Source organism: Cryptomeria japonica, chromosome 3 (genome assembly GCF_030272615.1).
Source record: "Cryptomeria japonica chromosome 3, Sugi_1.0, whole genome shotgun sequence".
Classification (NCBI taxonomy): domain Eukaryota; kingdom Viridiplantae; phylum Streptophyta; class Pinopsida; order Cupressales; family Cupressaceae; genus Cryptomeria; species Cryptomeria japonica.
Window position 1 is genome coordinate 323,665,936 of NC_081407.1, and position 17,371 is coordinate 323,683,306.

At 33.4% G+C, this 17,371-nt stretch overlaps 1 protein-coding gene across 1 annotated transcript; it reads left to right on the plus strand.

The window, feature by feature from the left end:
• The first annotated feature begins 12,035 nt into the window (after window positions 1-12,035).
• On the plus strand, window positions 12,036-16,385 carry LOC131874131 (probable 2' cyclic ADP-D-ribose synthase BdTIR). Its single transcript, XM_059217374.1, has 3 exons — window positions 12,036-12,517; window positions 12,660-12,765; window positions 16,266-16,385. Exons 1-3 carry the CDS (start codon window positions 12,036-12,038, stop codon window positions 16,383-16,385), a joined length of 708 nt encoding a protein of 235 aa, XP_059073357.1.
• The last annotated feature ends 986 nt before the right edge of the window (window positions 16,386-17,371 follow it).

Below are 17,371 nucleotides of genomic sequence, written 5' to 3' on the forward strand. Positions count from 1 at the left end.
TAGCTTGTTTTGCCTAGACCAAATCATATAGCATCAAGGCCTTAACTTCATCCAATAGCCTCTCACCAAGATCCTATAGTTTTTCATCATCGCTCCTAACTCCCAAATTATCATAGTGGTTAGCCATCCCATTAGCTTCACGATAGGCATGGGCGATATTAAAGTTTTGAAATGATTTTAATATATCTCTAGCTTTCTCAATACAACTTTTAATGTTCCAAGAAGTTTTTTATTTTCCCAATAGGCATTGGATAATGTTGTTAGAGTCCCCCTAATGGTAGACTAAATTAGCACTATATTTTTACCCAACAATAACCCATGGTAGGCAGCCATAGCTTTGACAAGGTGGTTTGTCTAACATCACAAGAGGAGTGTGATTGTTGATAAAATCCTACTATTTTCATCCATAATCACTCCCCCACACCCAACCAACCCTAGGTTTCCCTTAGTCTCCCCATCAAAGTTAACTTTGACCCATCCAACCAAAGAAAGTGTCCAATGAGAATAATCCTTAGGGAAATTAACCAATTTGGGATCAATAAGATAATCCAACCTAATGTTTCATTTGGAGGCGATATCAACATCAAAAGAAGACACAATATTCACCTTAAGCTTTTGATTAACCTTAGAAGAGAGAAAGTTCTTAGTAATAGATCTTTGAATTTTATTGAAAATAACTACAAGGGGAGAGGCAATGTTCCTAAAGATACTATTGTTACATTTTTTCCAAACACCTCAGGCTAGATGAGGGAAAGATAAGGACCAAAGTAGCTTCAGGGAATGATTGGTAGTTGGTACTCTTCATTGGGAAAGGTTATCCACAAGAGAGGAAGGGATAACCCAGTCCACATTCCATAACTGCAAAAGTGACCCCCAAACTTGAGAAGAGAAATCATAATGAAGGAATAGGTGATGGATAATTTCAGCCTCCTTCATATAGAGGAAGCATCAATTAGTGAGATAGAAGCCTTTCCTGAATGGGATAACTTCCAAACCATTTGATCTTCCACTTTCCCGTTAAGCATATAGCAGTTCAGTGCCGCAATTCAATGTTAATTTCACCTAGATTAACCCACTTGTTATCATTGAAGTAGTCAACCACTTAGATTGGAAACTTGACTTTACATCTTTCCATATACCTACTTAAAGTTGTATGATTGTAGAGAGGTCCATGGCCAATCCAATTATCTTCTCAAAACATAACTCCCCTACTAGACCCCAATTTCCATCCAATTCCATTCTTCACAATGGACCTCACTCGCACTGTGAAATTCCAAAGAGTTGAACTAGAAGGAATATCAATGGCAGCGAGAAATTTCTAAATTGAATCATTATTTTGAAGATATTTCCTTCTCCAAATAACTGTCCATTCCCTTTTCAAATTAAAGATTATCCAGATCTTCTTAGCAAGGAGGGTATTATTGAAATCTAGAATACTTCTCAGACCTAGACCAACCCAGTTTTTAGGTTTGCAAATAGAGTCCCATGCAACAAGAGGTGCATTCTGTTAATTTTAGAGGATCCGATTAACACTGAGGAGGGGGGGTGAACCAATATTAACAAAAATTTCAAATTAGAAACTTAGACTTATAAAACTTTCACCAAATCAAACTTTAACCAACAATAGGATCATTTACCAGTACTGGTATCTGCTGATATTCATCTGCTAAACTGATTTAACAATTTTGCTCATTAAGTGTTCATTAACCATGCATAAACTGAAAGTAAATAATAATATCACATCAAAAAAATTCACCATATGAACAACATGTTTTTCACATGGAAACTTGAATAGGGAAAAACAATGGTGGGAATCGATACACACAAGAATTTTTCACTCTTTTAGAATGCATCCTGTTAGGAGCCTAGCCCATTTAGGAGCTTACAAAGATGTTGTATTAGGAGCATACCCTATTAACAGTCACCCAATTAAGGGATTTACCTCAGCCTTTTTAGGAGCTTTGACCTATTAGGATCAACCTCATAAGAGTTTTTAGAACTCAAATTTTGAGTCACCCTGTTAGGGGATTTACATTGCAATTCCTATCAGGACCTACTCAGTTAAGGTATTTTATCTACTGCAACTTTTAGGGAACAATAGTGAATGATCTGGGTTTTGCACTATACTACTTGATTTATCAGATCCGATTATGCTCCAAATCTGCAACTCTCTAGTAGATCTCTCACACTCTGGTTCGGCTTCAACTGTTCTCAAAAACCACTAACTGACCCAACAAGCATAAACAATACCGACATAAATAACTTTTACAACTAGATCGACAACTAAACCCTACATAAATCAAGATTTTACAATACAGATCATCATAGATCATATAAGATCATTACATAATTTTACAAGATAATATCAACCATAGAATGATCATAAGTCATCATAGCAAGCCGATCTGATAGGTTTTCAATCTACAAAATATTCTTCCAAGCACTTCCCTCATTCCCAAGAAATTTAATCTTCAAACATGCCAAAATAGCAATTCAACTTTCCGCACGGGTTGTACCAAATCATCTCAAATATTTGAACTTTATGTATATCACCACCAAACCAAAAATCATTACCAGTTAAGAGAATTATTCACCAGTCCTTAAACCCTTCTTAAGCCCTAGCAAAAACTCAGTACAAATTATAAACATGACTCTCAATTTTCACAACATGATGCGGTTTTGATCAAATACATGTTACAATGATAAAAGCTCACATCCAAACCGAAAAGCCTCAATAATCACCAATCGTCAGATACAATGAAAATATTTCCTTGTTTATCGGTTAAGGTCCTAATTCCCAGTTTCTTGTTTCATTACCCGTAAGCTCTTTTCGGTAGACCAAAAAGACTAGTATGACAAAATAAAACATAAGTAAACATTAGTAACCATGAAAAAACATCAATTGCCATCAACGATAACATAAATAACTAATCAAAGTCATCCAATCATGCAATCTCTTCATCACAATGTCATCACCAACAGTCTTTTAACAGTTCAATCATCATTCTCCATCTGCATCAGTTATGCCAATCATGAAAACATTCTCCCCCTTTAGAATTCATGGCAACACTAACTTAACTCATACTTCTCTACTCTATTTTGGAACTTCTTTGTAAATCTTCTCTATTGCACCTCATTTGTTGGTTACACTTCATCTATCGGTTCTGATTCATCTGTGTCTGATATATGTCTCCCCCTTTTGGTTACACTCCTTCTCTTATCGTTCTTCTATATGATAGTTTTCTTCTCCCCTATCATATTTCTTCTCCTCCTTTGACATCAATGCCAAAGGTGCATATGCATCACCAGTATTCAAATCAGTTGTTGTTGTCTTCAACATCTCTCTAAATCACATTTAATTTTCTCCCCCTATAGAGTAGCCTACATCTCATCAACCCAAAATGAATAATAATCATTAATTCCATTGGATTGATGCATCATTTGCATCCTAGTTCTTCTTTTGTAGGGTTATGACCCCTAATTTACCTCAGAGGTACTCAAAGATTGTCTTCGGTAATGGTTTTGTAAAAATGTCTACTAACTGCTCTTTTCTTGTTACATACTCCATTCTGAATTATTTTTCTTGTACTCTTTCCCTTAGAAAATTATATTTCAATTCTATGTGCTCTGTTCTTGCATTTAACATGAGATTTTTTGAAATATTGATTGCACTAGTGTTGTCACAGTAAATAGTTACCAGTTCAGACATATCAAATTTGAATCCTTCAAGCACATGTCTCATCTTGATTGCTTGTGTGCAATTCATAGATTCTGCAACATACTCTGCCTCTGCAGTTGATTGAGAAACACAAGTTTGCTTCTTACTTGTTCAAGCAACCAATCTACCTCCAAGAAGAAAAGCTCCACCAGTAGTTCTTTTCTGATCATCAACATTGCCTACCCAATTTGAATCAGTAAACACATTCAAAGAGAAATCACTTTAATAAGGATACCATAAACCATATTCTACTGTGCCTTTTAGGTACCCGAATATCCTTTTCACTGTGACCAAGTGGGTCTCCTTGGGATCTTTTTGAAATCTAGCAACTAGTCCAGCAACATGTGCAATATATGGCCTACTATGAACAACATATTGCAATTTGCCAATCATTGACATGTATACCTTCTGATCAATAGATAGTGAATCATCTTGTTTAGATCATTTGCATCCTGTCACCATCAGAGTACTAATTGGTTTACAATCCTCAATGCAAAATATTTTCAACACCTCTTTAACATACTTACTCTGACAGATAAATATTCCACCATTCAATTGCAAGACCTACAACCCAATGAAAAATTTAATCTTACCAATAAGAGACATTTCAAATTATTTCTTCCTCTCCTCAACAAAAGCCATACATAAATCATCATCACCACCAAAAAATATATCATCCACAAATACTTCAACTATCAACATTTTATCTCCATCAGTCTTAAGATATATGTTGATGTCCTCACTAGTACGCTAGAATCCTATCTTGATCAGGTGTGCATGCAATCTTTCATACCATGCTCTCGGTGCCTATTTTAATCCAGGTAGTGCCTTGTGTAATTTACAAACCATATCTTTATCTTTAGACAAAGCAAATCCATCTGGTTGTTCTATGTACACTTCTTCCTCAAGGATACCATTAAGAAAAGCTGATTTAACATCCATTTGCTAAACTTTAAATTCTTTATAAGTAGCATAAGCAAATAACATTCTTAATCTTTCCAATCTCGCCACCAGTGTAAAGGTTTCACCATAATCTTCTCCTTCTTCTTCTGCATAGCCTTTGCATACCAATCTTGATTTATTCTTCACAACCTTGCCTTCTCCATTCAACTTGTTTCTAAAGACCTATTTAGTGCCAATTACATTCTTGTCTTTCGGTCTAGGAATAAGTTTCCATATTTTGTTTTTCTCTATCTAATCTAATTCCTCATTCATTACATTAATCCAATCATCATCCTTCAATGGCTCGCTTATTGTTTTTGGCTCAATAGTTGAAATCAAATAAGAGTTTTCTCTGATTTTCCTTCTTGTTTGTACACCAACATTATTATCTCTAATAATTTGATCTTCCAAGTGATTAATTCTAACATACCTTGGAATAACCAGTTTTGGTGTTGTGCCTTTTGTTTGATGTTCTTTATCTTCTTGATCGATTTCTTCATTTACCAGTTGAGCACCTATTTCTGCATTTTCCTTCTCAACATTCTTTTTCACTTTCGGTTCTATAAACACAAGTTTTTCTTCATCATTCTTAGGTTCAGATCTACTGGTCTCACCAGATTTCTCAAAGATTTCATCTACCTTCACATTTGTACTTTGAATGATCTTCTTAGTTCTCTTGTTATAACATTTGAAAGCCTTACTCTATGTAGAGTAACCAAGGAAAATAACTTCATCGCACTTAGCATCAAAATTTTCAGTGTAATCATCTCTCTTAATGAAACATTTACTCCCAATTTTTTTGAAATAACTTACATTAGGAGTCTTTCCATGCCATAATTCATAATGTGTTCTACTGTTACCTTTCTTGACAAGTACCCAGTTTAAAGTATATACAACAGTGCTAACTACTTCTCTCCAAAACATCTTCAATACTTCACCTTGAATCATCGTGGTTCTAGAAGTTTCAACAACTATTCTATTCATTCTCTCTGCTATCCCATTCTGTTGTGGAGTTCTAGGAGATGACATCTGCCTCTTAATTCCCTGTTCATCACAAAACTTTACAAACTCATCAAAAGTAAATTCACCTCCCCGGTCAGATCTCAAACATTTTAGATTCTTCTTGATATCTTTCTCAACTAAAGATTTAAATGCTTTAAATTATTGAATGTGTCAGACTTTTCTCTTAGAAAATTTACCCACATCATCTTGGAAAAATTATCAGTAAAGATCATAAAATATTTATTACCAAAGTAACTCTTAGTCCTCATAGGACCACAAAGATCAGTATGAACCAAATCAACAATATTCTTCAAAGAGAAACACTTACTCTTGAAAGATACAGAAGTCATCTTACCCATTTGACAATCCTTGCATAACACATTGTCTGGTTTCACAAGTTGGGGTAAACCTCTCACAATAATTGATTTACTAACCTTTATTAGATTGTCAAAATTCACATGACAAAATCTCTTGTGCCACAACTAGCTGTCTTCAATCTTTTCCACCAAACAATTATTCAGATTAGTATTTAGATGAAAAAGATTACCTATTATCTTCTTTCCAGTAGCAATCAATTATCTGTTATTTCCAAGAATCCTGCACACTCCACTTTTGAATTCAAGGAGATATCCCTTATCATTAAGATGTCCAACACTCAAAAGGTTATGTTTTAATCCATCAACCCAAAAGAAATCATCAACATTACTCTTTCTATTTAATGAGATAGATCCTTTACCTTTAACCATGTAGGGAGAGTTATTAGAAAACCTTGCAACACCTCCATCAAACTCTTCAAGGGATATGAACTTACTTTTGTCACCAGTCATGTGGTGTGAGCAACCACTATCTATTATCCATTCATCACTGCTATCCATGCGAGACACTAGTGCCTTTTCATTAGTCAGATCTTCCTTCACAACAGCAAACACCATCTTATTGTCATCTTCTTCTGATTCTTCATCAGATACTCCTTCATCAACTACAACATAACAATGTTTCTTGCATTTTCTTTTGAATTTCTTGAACTTCTCTTTTTTATCAGTGTTAGGGCAATTAGTAGCTATGTGTCCAATTTTACTACAAGAGAAACACTTCAAGGGTAATTTACCTTTATATTTACCTGTTCCTCTAGGGAATCTTTTACCCAATAATGCCTCAAGTTCCAACAGATGATATTCTTTATCACCATCATCTCTGCTGCTGCCATGACTAGATCTACAGTCATGATTATGAAAAATATTCTTTCCTTTCCTCAGTGATTTACTAGTTACAAAAGCCTTAAAAGAATATTTAGAAGGTTTAGAAATACTATTATCAAAACTATTTAGCTCAAATGCTGTCAACTTTCCAAAAAGAGAATCAATAGTGACTTTATCTTTAGAAATAGATCTTAATTCTTGAATTGCAGAAACTCTAATAGAATATTGTGGTAAGAGAGTTCTAAGCATCTTACTGACAATAGTATCTTCATCAATTTTACCTCCAACACTCTTTATACCACCTACAAATTCCTTAATACTTTGACCATATTGTGCTATATTCTCACCATCTACCATTTTTATATCATCAATTTTTCCTCTTAATCTTTCTTCCTTTTCCCTTTGTACATATTCATCTCCTCCATAAATTAATTTTAATTTCTCCCATACCTCATTTGCTGTCTCTAATCCATGAACATCTATATACTTAGAGTTAGACAAAGTACTTACAATTACTTCAAGTGCCTGGATATTTTCTTGTTGTTCCTTAAGTTCATCTGTTGTCAAGGGGCTGGTAGGAGGAGTGACATACTTGGTTATCACATGATTCCAATACAGAGAACCCATTCCTTTAATGTAGATCTTCATTCGGTCACTCCATATCTAGTAGTTGTCGTCGGTAAACTCAGGACCCTCCTTAATTTTAGAGGACCAATGCTCTGATACTAATTGTTAATTTTAGAGGATCTAGTTAATACTGAAGGGGGGGATGAATCAGTATTAACAACAATTTCAAATCAGAAACTTAGACTTACTAAAATTTCACCAAATCAAACTTTAACCAACAATAGGATCATTTACCAGTACCCGTATCTGGCAATAATTATCTGCTAAATTGATTTAACAATGCATAAATTGAAAGTAAATCACAACATTACATTAAAAAAATTCACCATATGATCACCATGTTTTTCACGTGGAAACCCAAATAGGGAAAAAACACGGTTGGAATTGGTACACACAAGAATTGTGCAGTCTTTCAAAATGCACCCTATTAGGAGCCTAGCCCGAGTAGGAGCTTACGAAGATGCCCTATTGGGAGCAGACCCTATTAGGAGTCACCAGGTTAAGGGATTTACCTCAGCCCTATTCGGAGCTTTGACCTGTTAGGATCAACCTCACTAGAGGATTTAAAACTTAGATGTCAAGTCATCTTGTTAGGGCCTGCCCAGTTAAGGGATTTTATCTGTTGCAACTATTAGGGAACAACAATGAATGGTCTGGATTTTTCACTATACTGCTTGCTTGATCATATCTGATTATGCTCCAAATCTACAACACTCTCTGGAAAATCTCTCACACTTTGGTTTGGCTTCACACTCTTCTCAAAAACCACCAACCCACCCAGCAAACATCAACAATATTGGCATATATAACTTTTACAACTAGGTCAGCAACTAAAGCCTAGATACATCAAGATTGTACAATACAAATCATCATAGATCATATCAGATCATCATATAGATCATTACATCCTTTTACAAGACAATATGAACTGTAGAATGATCATAAGTCATCACAGCAAGTCGATATGATAGTTTGTTATTCCACAAAACATTCTTCCAAGCGCTTTGCTGATTCTCAAGAAATTCCATATTCAAACGTGCCAAAACAACAATTCAACTTTTCACATGATTTGTGCCACGTCATCTCCAATATTTGAACTTAATGTAGATCACCGCCAAACCAAAAATCATTATCAGTTAAGATAATTCTTCATTGGTCCTTAGACCCTTCTTAAACCCAAGCAAAAACTCAACAAAAATTATAAACATGACTTTCGGTTGTCACACCATGATGTGGTTCCAGTTAGATACATGTTATAATGATACAAACTACATTCCAAACCACAAAGTCTCAATCATCACCAATTTTTAGATACAATCAAAATAATTTTTTGTTTATCAATTAAGGTCCTAATTCCTAGTTTCATGTTTCATTACCGACAAGCTCTTTCCGGTAGATCAGAAAGACTTAGATGACAAAATACAACATAAGTAAACATCAGTAATCGTGAATTAACATCAATTGCCATCAATGACAACATAAATAACTAATTAAATTCATTCAATCATGCAATCTCAATCTCTTCATCACAATGTCATCACCAACAGTCTTTTACCAATTTAGTCATCATTCTCCATCTGCATAAGTTTTACCAATCATGCCAGCACATTTTGTTGTTTTCTTCAACTCTAGACTAGAGAAACTTCTTTTGAATGCTTTCATTTTATTTAGCATATTTGGTAGGAATTTTAAACAAGTTGAGAGCATAAACTAGTAGATTTTGGAGGGTCGCTTTTAAAAGTTGAACTTTCCATCCTGATGCAACAAAGCACCCTTCCATCCTCCCAATTTTTTATGAAATTTATCAATCAAAGAAATCTAGAAAGAATCAGGCACTTTAGAACAAAGAGGAAGTCCTAAATAAATAGCAGGTAACTTTCCAATTAAATAGCCTAAACTTTTAGAGGTCTTCCTTTGTCTAGCTTAAGGAGTGTTAGTAAAGTAAAGAGAGCTTTTAGAGTAATTTAGGCATTGTCCAGAAGCATTAACATAATCCATCAAGATTTTCTTTAGGGAGTGTGCTTCCCCTACTGAAGCTTCCCCCATAACAATGGTGTCATCCATGAATTATTGGTGTGAGCACACAAGCATGTTAGATGAGGGTTTAAGCCCTTTTGAACCTCCATTCCTAATCATTTTGAGCATATATCTTTTAAAAGTCTTTGCCACTAGAGTGAAGAGGATAGGGGATAAAGGATCTTTAATCCCTCAAGATTTTCATTAGGGAGCATGCTTCCCCCACTGAAGCTTCCCCATAACAATTGTGTCATCCATGAATTGATGGTGTGAGCACACAAGAACGTCAGACAAAGTTTTAAGCCATTTTAAACCTCCATTCATAATTATTTTAAGTATATATCTTCCAAAAGTCTCCACCACCAAAGTGAATATGATAGGTGTCATCCACGAATTCTTGGTGTGAGCACACAAGCACATCAAACGAGGGTTTATGCCCTTTTAAACCTCCATTCCTAATCATTTTGAGCATATATCTTCCAAAAGAATCTGCCACCAAAGTGAAGAGGATATATCTTCCAAAAGTCTTTTCCAACAGATTGATGGACATAGTTGCTAGTTTATAATTTTTTAATTTTTTTAGTCTATGTTTGAAATACGAAATCATAGTTTCTTGATGGAGAGTGAGGAGGCACACTTGAATTGGCTAACTTAAACTTCTATAAAGGTTATCTATAAGAGCTTTGACAATTGTTAACTATTTTTGAACATGAGAAAACAAAAAATCACAAAAATCCTCCTATAGGTATTTTTGAACCTTTGAAGTTTCACGTCATTTTTTTTTTATACTGCTTAAATCTTGATGATGGATCCATTAGCAAGTGATCCAAATAATGAATTCCTTAAACCATTGATTTTGAAACCTTTGTTCCACAAAGTATCTTTTTTGCTAATATTCATCAAATTATTTTTCATTTTTCACAATTTATTTAAAACAATATAGCACCGTATCATTTAAAATCTTAAATTTTAAATTTAGTGTTTGATATCATTGCATTGTCTTTTGCTAATGGTGCTTTTGATTTATTTTGATGGAGTATCTATTATTAGTTTCTTATGTCCATCTAAGTTGAGTTTAGAAAAGTGTGATTTTGATGTGAATCATTTTTAAGACAAGTTGGTCTACTTCTCTTAACTCAAAAATTGTTCACATTTTTTAACTTTTGGGTTCAACACTTTGCAAGACAAAGCCTTTATTAGTTAATACTAAAAACTTCTTCTAATCCTTGATATTGTTTTGATTGAGTAGTTGATATTTAAAGGGCAACCTCTTTATTTCAATGATATATAATTGATTTGGTTTGAGACGAAAAATCTATAAAACAAGACTTAGAGAATTGTGAAATAATGATAGCAAGTTTTGATGAAAAAAAATGATGGTAGAATCAATTATACTAGATCTAGATGCATGATAGAAATGACAAACATATTATATAGTTGTCAAATATATAGTTCTCTTAAATTTATCAAGTGCTTTTTTATACTTTTACATAATAATCTTTCCCATGTAAATAATACTATCTTATTCAAGATATTTTCTTAATAAATTATTAAAAATCATTTTCAATATGAGTCACGCATTATCTTTAATACTCAATTTATTTTTTATATTGTAATTACCTAGAAGTTGTACTAAAAGATATATAGACACTCAAGAATATGCCTCTGTAACATGTGAATTTACATATACTTTTCTATCGCTGTAACCCTTACATCCCTTTCTGATACAAGTGATAGTAGATATTAGATTTTAATCAAATAATCGGCAGTCTTCATAGTCGCTTCGATTTCCTATCAACGCATCTTTGAAAGGTCAAATATGAATCCGATATTTCTGTAAAGACGTTCCAGCTGATGCTAAATACTTAAATTTCAATGCTTTACTTCGTCTTTACCCTTAGGGGGCCCAAACCCATAAAAAATAATAATAAACGTCATTTAAGCACAGTGACAACACCGACCAACCACAAGGCTGACTTCATCATTGGTTTTACAACAAGATGAAAATGCCTTTCGATGCTTCACCATGGACATTTCAGCGATGCATTTACTCAAGTTGCGAGAATATCCAAACGTGAAAGGTCCAGATGCAATGAAGAAAGGCTGGAGTGCATTTGAAAAACATAGAATTGCATGTACACCACCGTCTTGTACAACATTTCTGGAGATTTGCACAACCAGCTGTCGCATCTACAACATTTGAAAACTGATGGGTAGCCGACTAAATTTGGATAAGAAGCCTCGCAATTGGCAATACTGCTTAAGGTGACGTGGTCAAGTGAATCTTGGACGCTATCTAATCTATTGGGTCTTAATCTTGGCCCCAGCATATGGAACTCTTTTTTCAGCACTTCTAGCTAGATTACTGTCCACTCAAGTGCATGTAACCCATATTATTTAATGGTGGACGTAATTAATTTCATGAGAAAAATTCAAGGCGAATAATGAATTCATTTGCTATTATCATATAGAGATTTTGTTCTGTACCAATTCAAGAAGAACAAGAAGAGCTTTGCCCGTGCATTCTACCGATGGGAAATAAGCATTCTTCTTTGCACTCTTCATGCTTTCCTACCACAACTGGATATGATGTATTTCTTAACCACAGAGGACCAGATGTTAAGGAAAGCGTGGGCAGCCTCATCTTTCACAATCTTCAAAACAAAGGATTTAAGGTCTTTTTCGACAAGATCTCAATCCAAGTTGGGGACAACATTCCTCAAACGATTGAAGGAGGTATTCGCTCAGCATGTGTTCATATTGTCATTTTTTCGCCTAATTATGCAGAGTCGGTTTGGTGTTTGAAGGAACTTCAGCTCATCGTCAAAACAGGGGCTTCCATCATTCCTGTTTTTTGTGGGATTCGGCCTTCCGAGCTTCGAATGGAGAACGAAGAGGGTGTCTACGCTCGGGCCTTTCATAAGCACAGTGGAATGTTTGAGAGCCATTTAGTTGAGGAATGGAAGAGGGCCCTTTCTGAGGTTTCCTGTATCAAGGGCTATGTTTTTGAGGGGTAAGAAAAATCATTGACTTGTTCTCTTGCTCTGTTTACATGTGTTTTCTCATTCTTGGCTACCTAATGGACATTAATATTCAAATGGAATTTGAATATTTGAAATAATCTTTTGATGGGAGATTTATTGTGTATATTTCAGGGATCACGGACAGCTGCTGGAGCAAATTGCATGGAATGTAAAGCAGTTTATTGAAAGGAAACCATCGATGTTGAAGATGATTGAAATATTGAAACTCGTCTGCTGCGTGAGCAGTGCTGAGTGTTGAGTGTTGAAGCTTGTATGAGAACTAGAAGAGGCCGGTGTTCTCCTGTGTTGCTCTATGATGGAATACGAATTAATTTTATCGAACTTTATTCATCTTTGATGTGAGCTTTAAAAGTTGTTTTTCAATATTGTGAGGCAAATGTTACTTAAAAATGACCATCCCAAAAAATAAAAATAAAAAAATCTTCCACGTTAGAGTTTCAAATCCATTAATATTACCTGTCATCTTTCAGTTTATCGGAAAGCTTTAAAGGGCAATGGTTTTTTATTACGCAATTCTATATCAACCATTCTTTCTCGCTCACATTGTAATTATTTTAATAATGACTCTCTTAATTCTTCTAGTTGTATGTTGAGTGTTCGCAAAGAAGGGGAAGATGAAATTGCTATTTATGATAAATAATATTTTAAATTTTTTTTTGTTGAAGTCAAAAGTTTGATGGGAATTTTTATATTTGTAAGTTCTATGTTCATTTGATTCAAATAAGATCAATGTGAAGGTAATATAATATAAAAGTTTTCTTGTGTTTGGTAGGGTCTATATTTTTCAATCCTACATGTGTGCATGGTTGTGAAATTTGATGTATTTCAGTTATGGCCTTGTTTGAAAAGTTATAATATTTGGATTAGTGTAAAATTAGATAGGTTCTGAAAAGTTCTAATATTTGGATTAGTGTAAAATTAGATAGTTCTATTCAAGCAAGTTGGAAATATAAGGTGAAATTCATTTATAAATGAGATTGGTCCAAGAATTTGGCCTCATCTTCAAAATCTTAAAACAACAAATAAAAGATGAGAAACTTTGCTAGCAATCCACAATCGAAACAACAAAGTAAAACTATAGATGTTATAAGGCAATTGACTCATATGAAAAGAAAGAAAATAGATAGCATGAATCATATTATTACAAAGTAGAAAAACCTAAGAAATCAACTTGCAATGATGAAGGTGGAATATAAAGATTCAAAAATTATAGATTATTTGATTAAAATTATTCTAGACAAGTATCATACTTTCTTGTCTACATTTGAGCTAATTGAAAACTTTGACAATATAAAACTAGAAGAAGCCTATGGCGCATTATTGAGTGGAGATAATAGGCTAAAAAGGTTTATAGGTGAGTCCAACAAAAGATAACAAATATTTCTGGTTGGAGGAAAATTAAAAAAATATAATCAAGGTATATCTAAATCAAAGACAAACTAAGGGAATCCACATAGAAATAATTGAAGGTAAGATATTTAACTAAGCAGTGATCAAGAAAGAAATATTTTTAAAAAGAGAGAAAAAAAAGGTAATTCTAAAATGGAAAATTTCATTACATGATACAATTGTGGAGAAGAAGAGTACATAAAAGTGAGCATTATCCTACAAAATCACATATAAAATTAAAAACAATATTTTAGCAAAGACAAAAAATTGCTCAAAAAAAAGGTGACAATAATGAAAAAAATGATAAAATATTTAACTAGTCAAGGATATTAAAATAACATATGATACATTTATTTGGGACTAGCCAACATATGACCTACAATAAGAAATTCTTTAATTTTTCTAAAGAAGTGGCATGTGCAATCATACACCTTTGTAATGGTGATTGACAAGAAATTAAAAGAATAGGTTCAATTCCAATGAAAGGGGATGAAGGTATGAAATTATGAAAAATATATGTAAAACTTGTACTTAAGTTAACAAAATAATTCACTCAACAAGTCAAATAATTCAACATTTATCTAATATAGAACATTATTGATGCATTCAAATTTGTTGCTACAAGAGTTGACATTAGTGGCTTTTATAAAATTTTAATATCTATATATAAGAAGAATTATATCTATAAATTTCTCTACAAGTGATTTGTGGGTTCAAAGACTAGATCAGTTAAATAATCAAAGCTTAGTGTAATGATGAACTTTGAGAATTAGGGTTTTACAAGTAAAACCACTAAATAACACAATTAACACCAATACATTGAAAGAGGATTGAACTCAACAGATCTAGGTTCAATCAAAATGTGGAAAGGTTTGAGATTCTTATTGGATTCAATTGGTTGGACTAGATTATCCTTTTTCTTAATTGAATTTGTAGTGTGTTTATGAAATTAGGGGAAAACCATGAAATATTGAAGTTAATTGATGAAAATAGTACGCTATAGATATCCCATGGAGCCATCAACTGAGATCTAGACAAAAAAGATGATTAGAACCTATTCTCAAAAGTTCGAATTGATTTTTTGGGACTAGGTAGCATAGATTTTCCCCGGTCCTCCAAATTTTCCATTTTGTAAAGCTAAACCTATTCGTCACTATCAACTTTATCGGATTTCTTGAGTAAAAATTGTGTACCTATTTCTTGCACACAAAAAGAAAGGGAAAGATGTTAGGAATAGAGGTTTTCCTTAGGCCAAATCCCACTTTTAGAATTAACCATGAAATTGAATTGATAAATGTAATGAAAGACTCTAATGAGGTACTTTCCTTTTGAGGGAAATGTTGAAAACGCTTTAAACAAAAATTATGTATACTGTGATGAGATTTTGTTTGACTGCCACATAAATCTTTTAGGGTTTTATGTAAGATGTCTTCATAAAATATTGATCAAAGCATAAACCTGTGTCACACTTTTACAAAGGAAAAGGTTAACATAACAATAACTATTCAATTTCGTTGCCATAAAAGTATCATTTTCATTTTGAATTTGAAAATGATGTAAATTGATGAAATGTGTAAAATTTGTTGAAGATTAAGTCTACTATTTTTTAAAAAAGAATTGCCAATAATTTATATTTTTTTTAGCTTTAAACTCCATTTTTTTTATTGCTGAAAAACATTGAAAATCAGGGGGTTTAGTTCCCACCACAAATAGAAAATGTAAATCAACTTATTTTTTTCTGATTTTGATATCCATTATAGATGACATATATATAGTGCATAATTTTTTTTTTTTTGATGTATATTTTCTTTGTTATAGCATTTGGAAGTTGAATACGCCAGAATTTGATGGTTTTTGTCTCCCACCACAATTTGTCTATTCAATTTATGATAATCAAAAAAATAAAAATATCCTTTTGGAGAAGACTCTCTCTTCTAGTGAACCATATTTTTTTCAAATATTTTTGAAGTGATTCAATATTTTTTTTGGTTTTTCAAACCAGCCTGTTATAGAACAAAAGAATAACTAGTCATAGTATTTTTAATTTTTTATAAATTAAATATAATCAAAACATTATAAAAATTGTATAAGTAGAATCATGACTTCGATCTCTAGAAAAGGGTATTTTTATTTTTTTTAATAAGTTTAATTTACTTATTGAATTTTACTGCAGAAGTGACAAGTTTCAAAAAATCATCATTTTTGTTGATGTGATTGCCACTTGGCATTCCACATAGATAGTTCCGACCGAAACCGTTTCGACTGGAAGGGTTCTAGCCAGAGCTATTCTGAATATTTATGATTTTCTATAGTACAATGTATTGAGAGGATGGAAACGTTCCGGCTGCAACATTTCCGGCCATAAATCCATTGCCACGCGAGCGCTACGTGGCCACCAAGTCAGTCCAGCCAGAAGCATTGCGGCTGGAACCCTTTCAGCTGGAATAGGTACTGTTAGCCTAAAGTGCAACATAGATCCATATGATTACCCTCATGAATTCAGTCTTTAATACTTGAACTTGATTTTGCCTCTACTCCAATGCTTGATGAATGACTGTTTGCTTGCTCAATTTAATTGAATTTCACCAAAGTGTAATTGAGATCATAAAAGTTGTTGTTTGTTAGGTTTCAAATAAGAGGGGTAGACCTCCTTTTATACTTGACTATTTGAAAACAAATTGAATTTCTAGAATAGGTCGACACAAGACCAAATTTGCCACTCATTTGAGATGATCATTGTGAAGCCCCAATTTATGTCCTAATTAGGAGGACCAACACGTGGCACACCTTGGTCCTGATTTAGATCAGGACTCCAAAATAGGGAGTAGACTAGACAAATGATGAAAATGTAAAAATAGAATGAGTATGAGCAGAATCAACAGTACAATTAGTCATTGGGATCTTAAATGCCAAAGTGAGACCTAAGTTAGGACAAAATTGTGAGTATAATTTAGGATGCTAGATTGAGCCCCCACTTTAGCAGGAGTATGAGACTAAGTATACTCATGGTAAAGTACAAGGTTGCATTGAAAAAATTTCACCAAGATATTAAAGAGACAAGACACACTAAGCCCCCAACAACTTTAGGATCTTAAACTACTCTAATATCAAGATAAAAGGGACAACATAAGAAAGGAGAAGGAGAGATAATATGTGACTTCACCAACCTAGTAAGATTTGCTTACTACGAGTCATGAAGAAAGAAAATACCATATTACAAAGCATCAATATAAAGATAAAGATAAAGATATTCACTAACTTGATGCATTTGTAAACTATAAAGATATTCTTCAGTAATCACATTCACCATACAGAGTGGATCAATGAGAACCCCTCACGAGAGTTTGTATTTGATCTTCATAGTGATATATAATGGGGCTTTAGGTGCAAAAATATTCTCGCTACCTAATCAAAAGTAATGCATAGGTCATTAA

Bases quoted from the DNA above. Each gene is read 5' to 3' on its own strand.
- LOC131874131 (XM_059217374.1), top strand. From the start codon at position 12,036: ATGGGAAATAAGCATTCTTCTTTGCACTCTTCATGCTTTCCTACCACA. The intron at 12,518-12,659 runs GTAAGAAAAATC...TGTATATTTCAG, and splicing joins AAGGGCTATGTTTTTGAGGG to GGATCACGGACAGCTGCTGG. The intron at 12,766-16,265 runs GTGAGCAGTGCT...ATGTATTGAGAG, and splicing joins TATTGAAACTCGTCTGCTGC to GATGGAAACGTTCCGGCTGC.